At 30.6% G+C, this 21022-nt stretch overlaps 2 protein-coding genes across 11 annotated transcripts in view; one reads left to right on the top strand and one right to left on the bottom strand.

Annotated features, from left to right (window-relative positions):
• The first annotated feature begins 1379 nt into the window (after window positions 1-1379).
• LOC105151401 (maltase A2) lies at window positions 1380-10462 on the top strand. Of its 5 annotated transcripts, XM_087408910.1 has the most exons (10): window positions 1380-1811; window positions 2860-2924; window positions 3363-3466; window positions 3760-3967; window positions 4679-4815; window positions 6246-6439; window positions 7689-8673; window positions 9268-9536; window positions 9825-10046; window positions 10188-10462. In XM_087408910.1, exons 3-10 carry the CDS (start codon window positions 3365-3367, stop codon window positions 10207-10209), a joined length of 2139 nt encoding a protein of 712 aa, XP_087265036.1. In that variant the 5' UTR covers window positions 1380-1811; window positions 2860-2924; window positions 3363-3364; the 3' UTR covers window positions 10210-10462. The 5 variants fall into 5 exon arrangements, with proteins under 5 accessions (XP_087265036.1, XP_087265038.1, XP_087265035.1 ...); XM_087408912.1 differs by lacking the exon at window positions 2860-2924 and having other exon boundaries at window positions 6258-6439; XM_087408909.1 differs by lacking the exon at window positions 2860-2924 and having other exon boundaries at window positions 1381-1811.
• Window positions 10463-11312: 850 nt separating this feature from the next.
• The window catches only part of LOC105151406 (putative multidrug resistance-associated protein lethal(2)03659), a 52127-nt gene continuing 42417 nt past the window's right edge, over window positions 11313-21022 (bottom strand). For 5 of the 6 annotated variants that reach the window (XM_087408908.1, XM_011065095.2, XM_011065097.2 and 2 more), the window contains 12 exons: window positions 18824-18991; window positions 18038-18289; window positions 17316-17571; window positions 16860-17034; window positions 16579-16735; window positions 16055-16257; window positions 15066-15709; window positions 14220-14896; window positions 13799-14013; window positions 12411-13489; window positions 12148-12255; window positions 11313-11965 (listed from right to left, as the gene is read on the bottom strand). In XM_087408908.1, coding sequence (XP_087265034.1) covers window positions 11930-11965; window positions 12148-12255; window positions 12411-13489; window positions 13799-14013; window positions 14220-14896; window positions 15066-15709; window positions 16055-16257; window positions 16579-16735; window positions 16860-17034; window positions 17316-17571; window positions 18038-18289; window positions 18824-18900 — 3879 coding nt within the window. In that variant the 5' untranslated portion in view covers window positions 18901-18991 and the 3' untranslated portion in view covers window positions 11313-11929. Of the gene's footprint in view, window positions 11966-12147; window positions 12256-12410; window positions 13490-13798; window positions 14014-14219; window positions 14897-15065; window positions 15710-16054; window positions 16258-16578; window positions 16736-16859; window positions 17035-17315; window positions 17572-17655; window positions 17699-18037; window positions 18290-18823; window positions 18992-21022 lie in introns of those variants that run through there. The other variant, XM_011065098.2, reaches the window with a different exon arrangement.

The raw sequence follows: 21022 nt of genomic DNA, 5'->3' as shown, positions 1-21022 counted from the left end.
CGGTAAAGGTATCTTTCAGAAAGATGTATATATAGAGAAACATGGTTCGACAAGCACTATCGAGAAACTTGGAAAATAGAAAAAAATAGATATTTTACTTATTAATAATATCTTATAGTAATGAATTTTATTTATAAAACACTTTGGTCTAAAAGATTATAACATTTTTGTACATGATAATGTATATTATAAAAAAATTATTATTAAAAAATAATATTTTTTTACTTGACAAATTTTATTAACATATAAAGATATTCAAAAATTAAATCTAAAGATTTTATTTTAATCAAAAAAACCTTAGCAATTATTTTTTTAAATTATTTTAGCGTATAATATAAGAAAAGAATTCTTACGATTTTTCAATTCGATCGAATATCGTATTTTAATATGACTGCAGCGATAAATAAGAATTTTGAAAGGAATTGTTGGTTCGTGTTATCTACGCAACCTTGGCAATTATTTTTTTAAATTATTTTAGCGTATAATACAAGAAAAGAATTCTTACGATTTTTCATTCGATCGGATATCGTATTTCAATATGGTATTTCTGCAGAGAATAAATGAGAATTTTGAAGGGAATTGTTGGTTCATATTATCTATGCTGTAAACTACGCTGTAGATACATTTAGAAACCTGCTTTGTGTTGAATCAGTTGTATTATAGAAAATCAATACTTTGAAAAGATTAATAACAGAAATCTTCCTCAGAATAATTATTATTTATAATTTATAAACTGAGAGATTCTCAAATTAAGCTTCGTGCGAATGTATTTTATATGTGCATATATACACATTATCAAATTTGTTATTGTCTATTAAAGTTGATGTTAAATTGTAATTAATATTTTTCATCATTTTGACATTGATGCAACTCTTTATTATTTCATGCAAATTTCGTGCAGAAACGCATGGATTCATCGGGATGCTACGAAAGACGTATATATTAAGTATTAATTATGTAATTTTTTCTTTATAGCGGAAACGTGAAAAGTGAAAATTTGTATACACACATATGTACAATACACATAAAACATATATACAATAAACTTTCACATTTCCGCCTTAGAAAAAAAGTTAAGATTTATCTCTGATCGCCATCGCGGTAGAATTTTCCCTTTTTTTTTACAATCCAGATAAAAGCGTTCAATCGTATATATGTTATCAATTCTGAATTTCTTTTCAGATGTAATTAAAAAGAATCCTTTTTCTAAAAAGTTCTGAAAAAATGCTTTTTACATTTAAAAAAAATAAACTCGAAATTGATATGACTGAATTCTTTTTGAACACTTTGTGCTATCTGAGAAATTACCCTCGGCACCGATATCGTCGCGACGCCGCGACGGCGTACGACGTCGCGACGTACTGGTGCGCATGCAGCATCAGAGCGCAGAATCGCGAGGTCGTGGACGTCGGCTGCTGGATGGACGGTCGGTCGGCCAGCGGGGGAACACGAAACGATACCGCTTCGCTAAATATAATACGAAGGCACGCGGTTCTACTACCGTCCGTCGCGACACGCGAAGTAGCATGACGGCGACGGCGACGGCGACGGCGACGGCGGCAACGATAGTCACCGATTGAGATCCTTGGCGTTCGTACTGTCGACCTTCCGTCGCCTTTGTCGACGGTAATCACGCAAGTATCATCTTGCATTTCGTCGACCGTGGAAAACGGAGTGGTGAACCTTTCCCAGGCAGGTGCATCCGCGAACGACGAATCCCCCGAGTGTGATTTGCCAGGAAGTTCGCGATATTTTTGACGAAGCTTCTTTACCGGGACTCGATCGATTATCGTCATCGTTGAAAATCGTAGGTGAGAGTCTTTTAAAATCATACTTTGACATATGCACACAGTGCATATGAGAATCTTAATTATGTGTATTTAAAAAATTAAACATTACACTTATAAGAAAATGTTTTTGTAAACTTTAATTTTGAAAAATTAAATTTAAGACTTCTGGAAATTGATTCTTTAATTAATATTTAATAATTAGTAAACATTTTTAATAGCTTTATTTAGTTTTTAATTATTTTAAAAATTATGAATATATGTTGTGTGTATATGAAATATTTTAAAGATCTATAAAATAATCTATAAAATATTTATAAAATTACATATTTTAGATGTTTAATAGGGGAATAAGATATTAAATTAAATAAATTAATTCAAAATTATCACATTTTTAAATTTAAAATATTAACTCGTAGATTTTATAGAGTTTACGTACTATACTATATTAATAGTATATTGCTGAATTTTACTTTTGCCTAGAAAATTATTTCTCTCTTTTATTTAATTAGTTTTATTTTATCAATATTATTATTAGCATGATTTACAAATATCTCTGCCCAATTTCTTAAATCATAAAAAAGAACCGTCCAAGAAGTCTTAAAAAATATACTTTTAATTTATGTTTGTCCGAGAAGTCTTAAAAAATATACATTGATTTATGTTTGCAATTATGAAGTATTTCAAGTCAAGGTAATGTAAATTTTACGATTATTCACCGTTAACTCAAAGTCGTTTGCTCGTGTATTGTATCTCGGTTTTCAATGCCGACCTCGTGCTGCAATTATATGTGTCGTTTATTATCATTTTGCTGAATGGAATTAATCTCCGAGTAAGACATTTTGTGCTCAGATTAACAATATTTTTTGCAATCTTTAAAACTGCCGCATGGAAGATATTAAATTAAGTCATTACAATTTATTAAATAATTAAAAATTATTATTCAGAATAGTGATTAAAATCGTTAAATAAAAACTGTCTTATTATCTTTATACGAAAAAGAGATATTAATCAAAAATACAAAATTTAGAAAATGAAATTCTTAGTTTAAGACTGACAATGTTATGAACAGATGATGCAATGACAACCGGCTTCTACAATTATTGATCGTCGAATACCGCAAGCACTGCTCAAGTGGTAACGTCCTGCATGATAGACGCACAATAATGAAAAATACGTCGATATACACCCACTCACCCTTCCTGTATATTCTTTCTATACACCAACATGTAGGTGCAATCAAGCGCAATACGTGCATCTATTCGGATTTAGATATAAAGAATAAATTGAGTTTATAGAAATCAGTTTAAAAAGAAAAAGAACAAATATTCTAATATAGTAGAATAAAAAAAGGATTTTATTCTACCATATTATTATTTTATAAAATAAACAATTCAAACTTTATTTCCGACAGCAATTAACTTAAAATACTGAAATATTATTAAAACTATTTTATACGTATTCAACAATTTGTTAAGTTTGAATCTACAGATGTTTCAAAATAAAGCATGTGTAAACATTTATAAAAATATATATATAAAAATATACAATATGTATATAATATCTATGTAATAGAGATGAGTATCCAGAAGCCCGAAGACCTTTTATCTATTGTTATATCATCTGAACTTCCGCCGTCTTCGAATTCCCGACAACTGTTTATAAATCAAGATCAACAGGTGTGTTCATTTTACTATTAGAAATTGTAGCGTTTTTTTCTTTCTAAAAATAAATTTCCTTTTCTTAACAAAAGTTCTGTTAATTCAGTGTTCAATCTGATATGATTCATTCTTACCATAACTAAAATCTAATTCGCATAATAATATAATAATTCGAAAGATGATAGTGCATTGTTTAAAAAGATGCAATAATGCAGCATAATATTTCACAATCAAAGAGAAATAAGTGGCATTTTTCTGTTTTACGATTCGTTCTGAGAACTTTGTCTCATATAAGCATTTGTCTTTAATAGGATGAAGAAGCGTCCGATTGTCCTCTATTAACACCAAGTCCACCACCTACTCAAACCAACGAGACTCTACAGTCGACACCGATATTCAATGCTCTGGAAGGAACTCCATTAGAAATGATACCGACGCCAATGCTTGAAAATATTAATACAGAAGACGGACTTAACTTCATGAACATTGTGAACAGTTCCAGTAAACCTTTAAACGATGGTATGTATTTTCTACCTATTACAAGGCACGCAATTAAGTATGCATTATCTTCAATGACATTATGTGATTTCAATAACATTATCTGTATGTACATAACATTATCTTTGTGTTTTCTTTTTATCATTATTGAATTATGAATTTAGCAATTAATTTATAATAGTAAAATAGAATTTTATAACAATTATGTACTAAATATAAAATCAAAAAAGAAAAGAAGAGGATAAATTATATTTATTATTTGTAAAAGAAGACTTCTTTAAATATTAAATATTCGTTAAGTGACATTCTTGCTGAAAAGCTTACGTAATCGTGTTTCTGTACGTAACGTCGACGCTCGTTCATTAAAGCGCTTTTGATAATAGAGATCCAGTTTCAATTTAAACGATGATCCAATCAGTCATTTCTATCACACGACTGGCATTTAATCTTCTTATATTTAATATTAAAATTGCCTAAATTAAAAAGATGACAACATCCCATTTGATAAAAAAAATACTTTAAATCTTTCTGTTTTAAGATTTACTTTATTTAAAAATATAGAAACATGTTGAATTATTCAAACACAATTTCTGTCATACGATTAGTTCGAATTTAATCATAATTTTTTAAATCATTTTTTCGTAATATAAAAATAATAATTGTTCAGAAAGTTTTAATAGCGGTTGTATCATATTAAATGATATTAAGCTTATATGTATCGTAATGTTTCAGAACCGAGTTCACGTGATCCCATGGTGGAGTCTACTAGCAGCGGTAGTAGCAGTGACACAAACGAACCCGTTTGTGCACAATTGTTGACACAATTGAATACTGCCTATCAACATCTCGCACCAGATGCTCAAGCTTTAGTAAGTATCGGAATTTGAAGACTTTTTCAAATATAAAATAAAATCAATATAAAGAACGATTCAATAACACGTTAATTTAAAGATTAAAAATTGGAAATTCTTTAAAATGTTAAAGATTTTCGAGTTTTGAATGTCTTAAAAAAATCTTCTTTATAAGTATTTTATAAGTATTTGAATATATCATTAAAAATTCTTAAAAATAAAATTATTATTTGTGTCTGTGTATAAAATAAGGAATTAAAACGTCAAAACTTTCGAGATTTTTTACATATTTATTGTTTAATAATCTAATTTTGGAATATTAAAAATGATTTATAATTTTTTTATATATTCCAAATTATTTAATCTTGTGCCTATTATTATTACTTGTATGTACGTGTATATGTGCCTATTGTGCTTAATGTATTGTATGTTTATCACAAAATTCACAAATTCCGTCTATACTACTTGCAAAAGCAACGGGCATCTGTGCTACTTCATACATATTACATATTTTTACATTTGCTTGACACAGAGAAAAGATACTTTATTAAATATATCACATGTGCACGAAAGATGCTATCTTGTGATTGCATTCACGTAGTCGTGATTGTATTCACACACTCCCAATCTGTATCTTTTTAACTAAGACCAACTAAGTTGTTACTTCGTATTTTCTCCTTGTTTTATCATCTCAACTGCTTGTATATATAGAAGCCCAATGTAGATAAGATACGACTAGGGTGACCATATGAAATGACGTATATACAATTAAGAGAGCTACATGCAACATAGGGAGAATTTAACTTTCACTTTATCTTTTCAATAAAATTTATAAAAATATACATATTACTTATATATTTATTATGTATGGAGCTACAAATTTTTTATATTTAAATTAATTTAATTTAAATAAATAAATAATTTTTTAACTCAAATTATTTTAATTTTTATAAAAATGTTCAATAAATTTAGCTGATATAAATTAATAAATATAATTAAAAGTATTTAAGTATTACTGTGTATATTTAATAGAGATCTTTTAGAACATATAAAGTTAGTTTCTCTCATTCTGTATGTTTTATTAATTTCTTAATCGCGAATAATATAAAATATTTCGAATAATATAAAATATTAGGCTGAATCTAAAGAAACCTGCAAAGTCCGAGGACTCCTTGTGAAAGAGGACCTATCCTCGAGAACTGGGACGCCTGGTTCCCGAATCTGGTCACCCTAGGATTGACATTTCGTTATTGTGTCATCGAAGATTTAAAAGAAATGTAGGTAGGTGTACTTATATGAATGTTCGATTTATGTATGTGCCTTTGCTGTTCCACATTTGAAATGAAATTCAAGAGGATTCCCAATTTTCAACAATCTCATGTTGACTAAAATTCATCGCTTGCCGCTTTCTAACAATCATCATACGTATTTATGTCTTAACTGTTTAGTTTTACAACCAGGAGAACGGTGGCAAACCACCACTCGTTGGGATACAACTGGTAGTTCCGAAGCCGCCCAAAGATTATCGTTTCATGAAGTGGAACTGGCCATTGATACGGAAGACATGCTACTGGTCATTGATGTCGATCTTGACCGGATGTGCCGCTCTCGTTATCGGCATTATCGCTACAATGCCTAAGAAGTATGTACGCACGCTATGCATGTTTACCTGTAGGAATAAACTCGTGAATGATAAAAATCAGAAAAAAAGATTATAATTCCCTACTCAAGGGAATTCTCGATAATCTCAATATGAAAAATTACAAATTAGACAGCAACCTTTTGGAAAAAATGTTATATATATGGACATATTTTATATATAACCCTGGTGAAAATTTTTCTCATAATTTTTATACGAATTAGAACATTTTTCAGAAATACTCAGAAATATTCGGAAAGTTTACGTCTTCTCTCAGAATTTCTCATACAAGTAAATTCTGAAATATTCTGAAATTTCTCATCCCATAATTTTTAAAAAGTATTTTTAAATTTTTTAGATTTTGTAACATTTTATCAGAAATTATACTTACAAAAAATTTTAAAAATCTTACGATATTTCATAATTAACATAAATATTAAAAATTCTGAGAATGTCCTAATTCGTATAAAAAATATGAGAAAATTATAAAATTATAGAGAAATTCTGAAAAATTATATGAAAAATTCTCAGAAAAATTTTCACCAGGGAATTATATACAATTATATATATATGTATTATATATAATTTTATGAATAATTATATACAATTGTATATAAAATGTGTCAATTTTTCATATAATTATATAAAATTTTATATAATTATGTTTAATTATATATGAAACATTTTTTTCCGGGAAAGTTAATTGGAGTAATTTTTTCTGCGAGTATTTTGCATTTTGTCACTTTATGTAATTTCTACATCATTTTTTATACAATAAAAATCTTAATTTAAATTTTTCTTTCCTAAAAATCATGAGTAAAATAATGTTTTATCTAATTCAAATTTAATTCTCACATGTATACCTAATATTTTATTTAACTTAAATTTAATTTGCGTATAGTATACTCACATAAAATAAATACGAACATAAACATTTTATCAGAAAGTATGTAATGAATAGCTTTTAATAAATAGATGATCTTTAAATTGTATAATTGATCTTAAAACGTGTATAATTGAAAAATTTATGTTATTTGTTCACTTTCTCATATAAATTATGTTTTGACACTAAGAAATATTGAAAAAATATTAATTTAACACAATATATAAATAACAATAATCACAGTTAAATTAACATGCGGATATGTTAAAAATTCAACACAAAATTTAAAAAAAAATATAAGTGGACATTTTAACACAAATATAAAATTCTTCATTACGTATAATTTCACATGAATTATTTGCATGTTAGATGCGACCCACCGGTGGAATGGTGGCAAGGCAGTACCTTCTACGAAATATTCCCGGCGTCCTTTCAGGACTCGACGAAGAGCGCCGATGGAATCGGCGATTTGCGAGGGATAATTATGCGGCTAGACTACTTAAAGGATTTCGGAGTACGGACCATACGACTCAACTCGATATTTCCGGCGCCGCATTATCCGGAATATTATTCGGACATTAGCAACATGACGGACGTGAACAAGGAATTGGGTACACTGGGAGACTTCTCCGTTCTCGTCCGCGAGATCCACAGGCGAAATATGAGTATAATCCTGGATTTGCCTTTATATCCATTTGTGAAGAGCTTGAATGAAGCGAAGGCGAACGAGACTGAACGTACGCTTCGAGAGAGACGAGATCTCGCGAATAACGCGATAATTCACGACATACTGCCGTCCGCACCGTCCACAGTCGACACCATCCGCGACGCCCTGTCGACACCGCTGCAAGAAATAAAGAGAGAAACGTTTCCTTCCGGTCACTCAGCTCGTCAGCAGGAACATCCTGTTAGCGAGGCTATCAAAATCTGGCAGCAGCGAGGAGTAGACGGTTTCTATCTAAAGGGATTGGAACATTATGTCGACGAAGATACGTTTGTGAGCGATCTTAGATACTGGAGATCTCTTCTGCATCCGGGCAATATCTTCATCTGTCACGTAAATGCCTTGGACGCCGCTACCTCTGTCGCGAGGAACTCTATTCTATCCAAGATAGATCTGGTCGACGTGACTCTTCATCTGGTGAACGGCACGAAAAATATCAAAGCGCAGATCGAGAGTATCACGAAGGGCGTGCTCTTCGACAAACCCTCTTACCCGTGGATCCACTGGTCCGTAGGTAGTGTGGACACCAGCAGAGTAGCCTCCACTATGACCGTCAAGAATGCTAGTATGGCAGCTTCTCTTCTTGGCATGATGCTGCCTGGGACGCCAAGTATATTCTATGGCGATGAGGTATGAATTAATCATGAATGGGATCCACGAGCCTGGAGAATGTCTAGTGAACCAAATTTGCTTAAACTTTATACAACATCTGCTGATAAATGTTGTCAGCAGAAAGATTACTTTGAAAGGTTACTTTGACGTAGAATCTGTTATATCAATTAAGATGCTGACGACAGAATGCTACAAAAATGATTAACAATTTATTCACATGACTTGAAAACAGATTGGCAATAAAAACCGAACAAATATACACATAATTTGATGCATATCGATAGCAGAAATTGAGAAGAATCTGCGTTTGACAAGTTCTGTTCGATTTCTTCCAGCAGAACACAAATTTAATGCATAAATCTGCTGAATTTTTCTAATTGAATGTGCTGATATTCTGTAAACAGTTTGGTTACTGGATATTTGCGTAATTCTTATGTTTAAAAAATACGCAATTATTATTTCTTTTTTTTTATTTCTTGAGTCATCATCATTTTTTTCAATAGAAGATATTAAGAGCAATTCAATATTTTAGTGAATATATCTCTTTTTAAAATAATTCAAAAAATATTTAATACACAAGAGCTACTATTAATCGGATTTTCATTTGCTCAGATAGGTATCGAAGATTGTGAGTGCCAAGATCATAAGGATTTGGCACACGTGCACAATTTGGTTCCTATGTATTGGGAGAAGAAAGAAGGCTCCGGGAGTAGTTTTTCGCCTTCAGGAGTTACTGCTTGGCTACCAGAAGCTAGGAAACCTATGGAAACCAGTTTAAAAAGCACTGTTACAGAGATGGCGAAGCTAAGAATGGAAGCTACGCCGATTTACGTCAAAGCGGTGCTAAGAGAAAATCAAAGTACTGCGAATTGTGATGTTAGGTAAAGCTCCTTTGATTTACGCGAATTTTCGGATTTGTGATTTTCCTTAAAATTCTTTTTCTTCCTTATAAATCTAAATATCTTTAATGATTACGTAACTCATCTTTTTAAAAACTCAAGAAATTAATTTTATTTCTTTATTTTGCATGATAAATATATGTTTTTGTTTTGCTAGATAGAACAATTATTACATTTTAAATGTTAGATTGTCGACAGATCATATTGTTATATAATAATGGTATAAAATGTTATGTATGTGACAGCTTAATTCATTATTTTTCTGTTTAGATATGTGGAAGATGAAATGATCGTGATTGAGAGGTGGTATCCGCGAAGAAATTCCTATGTGTTTGTGGCCAATTTCGGCAACGAGACGCGGGTAAAGGATCTGTCATTTCTTTATTACGGTGGTTACGTCGTTGTTGGACCAAGTTACAGAATAAATCGGAATGTGTACTTCAAAGAACTTACCGTCCCTCCTGGAGAAGCATTTGTTATAAAATTGGATAAGTAAGAGAGTTTCTCGGTTGAATAATAGGCTCTCTTATATATCGTGAGATTATATTACTTTTATTCATTAAACATCATTAAAGATATGAATATCTTACAACGAAATAAAATTTTATAAAATTTTACTTTATAAAATTTCAGGGATAAAATATTTCTTGAATGATTAAGGGTAAGAAATTTTTCACGAATTGCTTTAGGAATGTGAAAATAAATAAAGATTTTTAAAATTATTTTTCGATTAATTGAAGCAGAGAAAGAGAAAGAAGATGAGTAGTATCCAAAATAAAAAAAAATCAAAAAAGAGAGCGTCCAATAAATTGTTCACCATGACTAATACAAATAACACCTATCTCACAGCATTACAAATTATTGTTACTTATGTATATCGTATTAAAAAATTGGATTTTTACAACGAATTTCAATGCATATCGGTCACGTCATACCCATAAAATCGATCTAATGCGTTGGTTTGGATAATATGCAACTATTGTCGTATTTATTATCAAACCCTAAAAATACTACAGATGCGAAAGACTTCACATTTTTTTTTAATTATACTTCCTTTGATAAATCAAAATCTATTGTGTATCATAATGTTGTAACAAAATTCATCTTAATTGTTGTGACGATCAAAATATGGTGTAAAATCTCTTCGTAAATAAGAACGATAATTAAAAAATACTTTTTACGATATAACAATTATAATAATCGTTTTGAGTACTTATACAATGTTGCTAATTATGTTTCTCGTTGGCATCGAATCGTATAATTATATATACGATTTTTTAGATAATTATTATATGTATATTAGAAATAGAAACGTATCGTGTATATATATATATATATATATATATATATATATATATATATTAATTGACTGTGTGAATGCAAAGAATTTATATTAACAAAATTATCTCTTTGTATTTACACAGACAAATAAAAAAAGTTCTGAATATATTCCTGTCTATATTGCATTAATTAAGTATAATAAAGTTTTTATACAATAAAGATGGATAGCAACAAACATAAAATTAAAAACATTTATTTGATAAAAAAAACGAAAATGTGTTTCTAATTGTTTCATCTACATAAGTATATAAAATTTTATTTTTATGCTTTATTTTAAATTTGTTCGATATATATTACGGGTCTTGAAAAAGATACGAATTTGAAAAAACGATAAAAGTGTAAAAGATGAATACTGAAAGATGAAAATACAAGAACAATTAACAGAAAACTATTCTGTTAATGTAAAATACACGTATATATTTTATATATTAAGTATATTTTGGTTATATATTATCAGCTAAAATTATCAGTTACAACAGTCAAAATAAGCTAATATCAGTCAATATTATTCAAAATATTTTGATGTTAGCCCGTGAATATGCTCTGACCAACCGTAAAAAACAATAAATAATTTTACGCAGCAATAATCATATTTTTCTGCAGTTTCTAGGTCAATAATTTTTAAACGAATAAGTGAATTTAAATAAACTTTTGCATAAATATTTATTATTTTATCAATATATATTTAAAATTTGATTTAATTTTTAATGTTACTTTCTCATAAAATTTACAAATAAGTACTACAAAATATTTTATGTAATAAAATATTTTATATAACAATCAAGGTTAATAAAAAACTAAGTAATTTTTAAACCAATAAAAGAATTATGCTCAAATTTTACATAGATATTCAGATGTAATAATAGAACAATCTATATAATTTTTATGTTTTAAATCTATAAAATTTTTTTATATTTTTTTCAATGTTTTAAGATGTAACACATACATCTTTAATAGATTATATAATATAATTTAATAAGCTCGTCGAACGCAATTGTTTTCCTTTTGGCACATAATCGTAACGAAAATTGTGATTATCTGGATGGCGATCTATCCGTTTTATAGAAATTCTGTAAAAAAGTCACAATAATTTATTAATAACAAAGTTTATGAGAATAATTCAAATGCTTCATTAACTTTTCTTTGATAAATAATTAAATATTTAATTTTCTCTCTAGAGTGAAATCAAATAATTATGGATACTTTATTATTTTGTGATACGATTCTGTCGTCAATTTTAATTACTGCTTACCTTCGTAGCTATATCAATAAGGTTTTCGGTCATAACAGCACCAGTCTGCTGTACCATATTATAAAAGTATCCTTTTTGTTGCAAAAGGATATAGGGATGGCCAAGTTCCTAAAATCAACATTTATATATCAAGAAAGAAAATCTAAAAATTTTGTGATTTGAAACACTTGCTATCTATTTCTTTAAGCCACACATAAATTGTAGCATTAAAGTTATCGGAATCGTGTTCCTTTTGAATTATTTAGCTATTGATTTGTACTTACCACAAGATGTCCAGCATCCATCACGAATATTCTATCACTGTCCATAATGGTATTCAATCTGTGAGCTATGGTAAACACAGTACAGTTTATAAATTTCGTCCTAACTGTCTTTTGTATAAGGGAATCCGTGTAAGGATCGATGTTAGCAGTTGCTTCATCTAGTATCATAATCCGATTGTTCTTAACAATAGCGCGCGCGAGACACAGTAGTTGCTTCTGGCCAATGCTGAAGTTTGATCCTTCATCGGACACCTTTGTGTTCAATCCGGCAGCCATCTCAGAAATCGTCTCCTTCAACTCGACGTCCTGGAGCGCTTGCCATAATATGGCGTCGGAATACTGATCGAAAGGATCGAGATTCTGTCGTAGACTACCGGTGAACAGGAATGGTTCCTGAGGGATAATACTGATCTTCGAACGGAAATCGTGCAGGGCGATAGCGCCGGTGGATACATCGTCTATGAGAATCTCACCCTCCACGTAGGCCAGACGAAAGAGAGCGTTGATCACAGATGACTTTCCCGCACCAGTTCTGCCAACGATGCCGATCTTCTCTTTCGGCATGACGATGAAACTGACGTCCCTGAGGATGCAAGCGCCTCGAGGATTATATTTTAAGTTTACATTTTTAAACTTCACAAGACCTTTTGTAGGCCAATCATCCGACGGTTTGGCATCCGGTTTGCTATCAATCATCGGCTCCTCCTCCAAGTGGCTATATTCGAGTATTCTCTCTATAGAGGTCAACTGGCTCTCCAGTTCGGCCGTTTGTCTAATTCCCCACTGCAGCATGTTTGTCAACGCCATAGTTTGCGTGATCAACAGACCGATGTTACTAACAACAGCCAATCCGTCAACAACCGTAAAAGCTATAATTATTGCCCCGATGTAAAGCTGGCAAATCACATCGATGTAGAAGCCGAATGCTCGAGAAGTGGACAGGAAAAGGAAGCAAGCGGACGTATGGACATCCTGATGAACGCAGAGGTCAGACATCAGTATCTCTTCGGCGTTGGAAGCTCTAATTGTCGTCAGACCTTGCAGAGACGCCCCGAGGAGGTCAAAAATCGGCGATCGTGCTAAGCAAGTTGTTTTTTTTATTATTATATCATTTATTTTCATTTTCGTTAACTTATACAGCACAGATTAGTTCAACAATATTTCAGTGTTGCAGCAATACTTCTATAAGCTTCTGTGCTGTATGAATAAAAACAAAATCCGATTTGAAGAAAACAAAATCTAATTTGAAGAAAACAATTTTAACATAAATAAATTAATTAGTTCAGCATGCAAACGATTTAAAAGAATGATCGAAAAGAGAGATTGGAAGTGACTTCTCGCTGGTTACAAATAATTTGCTGTTTGTAAATATTGCATGGATTACTTACTTGTCCCTTCGAGGCGCTTGATACTGCGACTAGTACCGATATATATCATTCGGAGATAGATAAAAATGCAAACGCAAATCGTAGTGGGTATCGCCAGCCATGGAGTAACTGCTATGACCATAAGTATTACCGTAAGCGTGATGAGTCCGATTACTATGATGTCGAATACGCACATTGACAACACTAAGTCGACAATATCGATATCCCTGGCAAATCTAAAATAAAAGACATTTCTCTTTTTTGAGATTAAATTAGGTTCACTTTATCAAAAAGTTGTTAAAAATAAATGACAATAAATAAAAAACTGATGATTATAGTTAAATAAAACAAATTTTAAATAGTTATTAGAGAGCGCTATTAGAGAGAGGAAGAAAAATTAGACGTACGTCTAATTAGTTGCCATATGCCTTTCTATACTTACCTGTTTAATATACGGCCAGCTGGATTAGTACTGTAGAAATACATGGTTGCACGCAATATACTGCGAAACATGGCGGAGTGGAGATTTATCGAGGACCACATGCATACATTGAAGAACACGATTGTTTGGAATTGCCACAATAGTATGATGGCCGCTATCATAGCGGTGTATATGTAGAGCATGGAATCGCGGGACAGTGGACCTTCCCACTGAAAGTCCCAGGTGGAATTACTCATTTCATGCCACGAGCTAGATTCGACGTTCACCCAGAACGCGACGAAGTAATCGCTACCGCCGGATATTACTTGGTTCACTAAGAAGATCAACATCATCAATGTGATCATAATAGGGCTCTTACTCGCCTTAAAGTAAGCGAATAATGTTTTGCGAGATATGCGACCCTTTGCCAGCGTTTCCTGTGTATCAATCGGCAAGATATCTCCATGATCCTTCATTTTAATTTTTATCGAAATTTGACGCTGCATCTCGGACTGTCTACGCTCAATTTCTTTGTCCTTCGTATCTACCGCCTTCACCAACTTCATAAAATCATGGCCCAATGCTTGCAGTTGGTCGAATGTACCTTTCTGCTCGATACTACCGTTGTTCATCACAATAATCTGATCGGCGAGCTGCAAATACTGCAGTTGATGCGTCACCAAAATTCTCGTTTTCCCCTGATAGATAATTGTTGAATAAAATAATTAAAATTTAAAATCACAAGAAGCTACACCCAAGAGATGTTCTAAGGATATCTGGAAGATACCCTTAGGACATTTTAGGATATTCTAATCACTCAGAGAACTGTGTTATGTGGGAATATGAATATTTTGCAAGTACTCTTACTTTTAGATAGCCGAAGATACACTTGTCTACAAGACGTCTGCTAACGTGCGAATCCACGGCGGAGAGAGGATCATCCAGCAAGTAGATATCAGCGTCTTTATAGATCGCTCTTGCCAGATTGATTCTGGCACGTTGGCCACCGCTCAAATTCATCCCTCTCTCGCCCACGATGGTGCGATCGCCATAGGGAAACGAGTTTATGTCTGATTCCATCTGGCAGACTCTGATCACTTCATCATAACGCGACTTATCCATCGTCTGTCCGAACAGAACGTTCTGCTTCACAGAAGACGCGAAGATCCACGGCTGTTGACTGACGTAGTTTATTCTGCCACAACATTCAACGCTTCCACTTGTTAGAGGTAATTCCTGAAGTATCGCTTGTAAGAGACTGCTCTTGCCTGAACCCACCTGACCGACAATGGCGATAAAGCTTCCAGATGGCACGGTCAAGCTTACGTTACGCAACGTATTTTCCTTACTATCACCGTGCCACTTGGCATTTACATTAGTCATAGAAAGGGCGTACGAATCAGTGACTGTCTGATATATAAGGTTCTGTCTCGTTTTAGTGATCTCATCGTGTAGCATGAAGTTTTGCAGACGGCGAATACAAACTAATGCCTTTACTAATTGATGGAGACCTATGAAATAAGTTTATTAAATATATCTTATTTTATTAATTGTCTTTCTCGTTAAAGATAGAACTTAATATAATAGTAATCTTCAATAAGTATAATATTAAATTTTGCTAATCTTTTTTTTTTGTATTATTTTTAAAAGATTGTTAAAATTGAAATATATATAGGAAGTAAATTATTTAATTTATATATATCGCATTTTTAATATAAGATTATATTTTTTATATCTTATTTTTAATTAATAAATAAGTAAAAGCTATTATAAGTTATAATTTTTACTAAAGATTATTTCTTTATGTCGTTTATAAAAATATCAAATCTTGAAATTTGCATCGATAATTATCTTACCCATTGAAAATCCGAAAATCAGCGAATTCCGTAAAACGTTGTAATATGCTGTTACCAAATACACTTTTTCGGCATTGATGTAATTCCCGAATAGGACATATGACAATACCGCAACGAAGATACTAAGTCGTGGAACACAGCAGTCAAGAGTAAGAGCTAGTTGTTTCAAGATGGAGTATTTCTTTATTACGCTCATTTCTCGCCTGGAAATAATTAAATTCTGATAACAATTTGGTATTAATAAAAGTAAGGACATATACAAAACAAATCCTCATATTAATTATAAGGAAAAATAATGCGTAAAAATAATAATATTAAACATATTAAGAATTTTAAGCACGACTTTACATGTGAATACATCAAATACGATAAAGAAAGTCAAGATCGGTCAAATTTTGGATATTACAAATAATACATTATATATTCTTTTATTAAATCAATTTATTCCAGATATTAATAATATTAAATGTGAAAAAAAAGAAAAATAAGATGAGAGACAGATATATGTTTCTAGTTATACTTACTTCCTCGCCTTTTCCACGAGATTAGAAAAAGGAATCTCCCAAACATACATTTTAATTACTTGCAATCCAGTAATTACCTGATTCATCAACCTAAGTCTATTGTCTGTTTTTTCTGCTGATTTTAGCGTTAAAGGTGTAATTATCTTTGCCAAGAACGCTGAAATAGTATGCGTCATTTTCAAATATTGTGACAATCTTATCATACGTAATACAATATTATTACAGAGATGTATTAATCGTACGATTTTTACGATCATGTATTAACAGAAAGATGCTAATACCTTGAAAAGGCATGAACAGTAAAAACACTATTATTCCGATCAGTGCTGCCCATCCAATTTCGAAAAATGTAATATATGTGATCCATATGATTTGAAGAGGGGCGATCCAAATGTAATGCAGATCTACCAGGGACGCTTCCAATCTATTAATATCGCTACTCAGAAAATTTACCATCTAAAAATGTATAAACTCGGATTAATCTTTTAACAAACATTTATTGAATTGTTCTTTTGATTATGGTTTTACAAGGTATAAATATTAGTAATATGTAGTGTGTGTAAACACACACACACACACATATAGTTTCAAAATTATTTTGATACAAAAAATTTCTTTATATTCTAAAATATCCCTATTCTTCTAATTTCTATATTCTTTATCTAGTGCTTCCTCTACGTTTCCTCACATTTCATCAGACATACTGTGAGGAAATATTTAGTTTGTATCTGGCTGACCTGTCCAACAGATGTTTCACTGTCTAACACAGAATTGGAGAGCTTTAATATTTTTTGATAAATCAATGCGGTACAAGCCACTTTCATTTTCAGTCCTATGTGAAAGGAGCAATGTACGCAATAATGCATAATAAAAGCATCCATGATGGACAAAAGAATTATACCGCCTGCGCTGTAATATACATCATCGCTCCATTTTTCTTTGTCGATCGCGAAGTAGCGCAACAAAGTAGCAAGTAATAACGGTTGATACATTCTGTAATATAATTAAACATTATTAGAAGCAAGTATAGCGTGTATGAAAATTATGTTATAAATCAGATATTAATAACTTATTAACTTATAACTTTTAGCTGTTCAGTTTTTCTTAAATTCACGCTGAATCGTCTAAAAAAGTAAAGTTTATTTTTACTAATGACTGATAAACCCTTTAATATATATGTATAAAAAATTATTTTCCTTTTTATATTTGCAGTTGGATTTTCTAATTAGATAAAATAACCTTCCACTTATACACATTACCTATTTGTCACTATAATGAAAAAACTAAAATTAATTACATATATATCCAACTTATAATTAATTACATACATATCCAACTTATTTACAGTATTTATTTAGTGACGCAGCTTCCCTTTCAGAGCAAGCAGTAGGTAAAGCCAATTTGATTTCAAATGCATCATACTGATATACAATTTGTTTATCTTATTTGCTTAACATACCTAGAAAACAGTTCCATAACTGCTTGTGCAATTCCAATTAGAAGAACCGGTTTTCCGAAACAGCGCAATAGCACCCTAAGTAATTGTGGTTTACTGCCATTTTTTTTTTTAGCACATGATTCCACTTCTCTTTCCCAAGCTTTACCTATAATTTCACCTAAGTTGTTGGTTCTGTCTTGTGTAAGAGTAGCATAAAGATCGGTCTCCTCCAAATCTTTTTTGTAGCCAGTTCGAAAAATCTTTCGGGTCCACCTATATGTATTAATCGTTAAACTCCTTAAATTCACATATAGTAAATACTTAATTATTATTTTAACTCATGCAAATATATAAATATTTGTATGTATGCACGGAGCACATACAAGTGTAATAGTGCATACGCACACTGCGAAGAACCTTGAATGCGCATTAAAATATCATACATAAAGCTTTAAAGCATTGCATCAAGAATATTTATTTCCAATAAAAATATTTTTAATATTCACATTTCCTCATCATCAAATCACATTGACACACACACACACACACACACACACACACACACACACACACACACACACACTATATATATATATATATATATATATATATATATATATATATAATATTTTAGAATAAATGCATTTTTTTATGAGTAATAATTCAATTACGATAGCTAATTGTTAAACTTTCAATTACAATATATTAAAATTTTCACAAACAATCTATGTAGGCATATGGTACACATTTACTTTTAATCTATATTATAATAGATAATATTATAAGATATTTTTTATTTGTACTTACCAAAAAGTGAGAATAGAAATTATATTTGCATTTTGTCGTGGATTTTTTGGATACTTTTGTCGATCGTTGCTTATCATGATGACTCTTAAAACTTTTATGCATCTTCAAATATGTTTCATTTTAAATATAAAGGAAGAGAACTGGATTATCTATATTTTTTAATTAGTCCTAAAAATAATTAATTAAAATAATAAAATAATAAAATAAGATAATAAGATAGAACGTATGAAGGATATTTTATAGATCAAATGACTTTATTTTAATTATATTTTTGATAAATTGTCAAGAGAGATGTGAAAGAAGGCCATCATTGACTTCAAGTCTCTAATTTTCAATTATATATAATACATATCTTATCCCTAAATTGACAATTACTTTAAGCAAATTTAATTGAAAATCGTTCACTTAACAATTAAAATGAGCGAATTCAATTAATAATAATCCAATTAACGATTGATTTAAACAAAATTAATCGGAAATCGCCTAATTGATGATTGATTTGTTTTTGCTTTTAGCATGGGGATTTGTTTTTGCTTTTAACTTGGGTTTCAAAAAATCGATTTTTTTCTATTTTTGAATACTCTAAACCTTTAGAATATATTTTGAAGTATTTTGGGAATTCAAGTTGCTTAAAAATTATTTAGAGAAACAATTTTTTTCGAATTATGCATTTTTTTTAGAAATAATATATTCTAGAGTGATTGCCATGATAATTCGTACAATTTTAATCCGATCAATTTAAAATTTTAAAGAAATATTTGCAACACTTGCCTTTCTCGGTTGAACTACCATCAAATAAAAATTTGAACTTTTTTGATTTTTTGCAGGAAGAATATTAATCTTTATTTTTGAATTGCAGTTATATTACATGCCAGAATTATTGTTAGATATAGAGATAAATTTTTATAAGTTCAGAATATTCAGAAATAGGAATGAATATTCTTTCTTGCTGCAAAAATTAAAAAATGAAATTTTTATTTCATGGTAAATCAATCATCAATTATGAGATTCATTAATTTTGTTTAAATCAATCATTAATTGAATTGTCATCAATTGAATGATGTACATTCAATTGAATTCGCATTTTAATTGTCAATTGAAGGTCTTTTAATTAATTTGATGTCCATTTCTACCAATGTAGATTAACTTTAATTTTGGTTCAACTTAATCTTTGTCTTTTTCTAATCTTTAGAATTAGTGAACAAATGTGTCTCCATGGAAGACCAACTTTCTGCTATGATTAATTTTTGCGCTACACGTCCTAGAAAGTTTATTTTATAAAAAATTGGGTTTTTGTTTGTTATTAATATTATATTATTATTGATATATAATAGGTATACATATATACATGTGTGTGTATATGTGTGTGTGTGTGTGTGTGTGCAGATATATTCAGGTATCTACCGAATGTCGCATTTTAAATGACAATTTCAGGAATATCTCTTAAAAAGTGCATTTTAGAAAAAAATATTTCAGATGAAAGTGAAATGGTTTCGAAGGAGATGTATTTTGGTCATGTCATTTTTTTCCTAGATACAGTTTATATCAATTGACTGATCTCAATACTTTATACCTAATACCTTTGTACGTAGAATAATTAGAGGAATAATATTGTATATAATATCGTATAACTTTATTTTTTTAAATGAATGTTACTTTCATATCTTTTTGGCGCTTCCACCTAGAAAAAAAAACGACGTAGTCGAAATATGTTCTCCTCGAAACCATTTCATTTTCATCTGAAACATTTTTCTTTAAAATGTACTGTTTAAGAGATGTTTTTGAGTCGTTTAAACTAGGACACCTAGTATATACATAAATATAAACTCCTGCGCGCGCGCGCGCGCGCGCGCACACACACACACACACACACACACACACACACACACACACCTATTATATATCTTTCAATAATGATATAATATCAATAATATATAAATGAAAACCCAATTTCTTAAGAATGAACTTTTCAAGACACAACTTTTATAGCGCAAAAAAACTATAAGTCATAGAAGAAGGTTGGTCCAATGGAGACATTTGTTCAGAAAGACGAGAACTACACAAATCCAAAATTTAGTCAATTTGACTAAAAAACCAATTTGTAAAGTTGAGGGAGGGGGTCTTGTATCAAAAAACCTGTAATTAAAATTAAAACTATGAAGTACTTATATAATATACTAATAAACATAAAATTTAAAT

The sequence above is a fragment of the Acromyrmex echinatior genome, chromosome 8 (assembly GCF_024713525.1).
Source record: "Acromyrmex echinatior isolate Ae372 chromosome 8, ASM2471352v2, whole genome shotgun sequence".
NCBI classification, from domain to species: domain Eukaryota; kingdom Metazoa; phylum Arthropoda; class Insecta; order Hymenoptera; family Formicidae; genus Acromyrmex; species Acromyrmex echinatior.
This window is presented reverse-complemented; position numbering and strand designations above follow the sequence as displayed.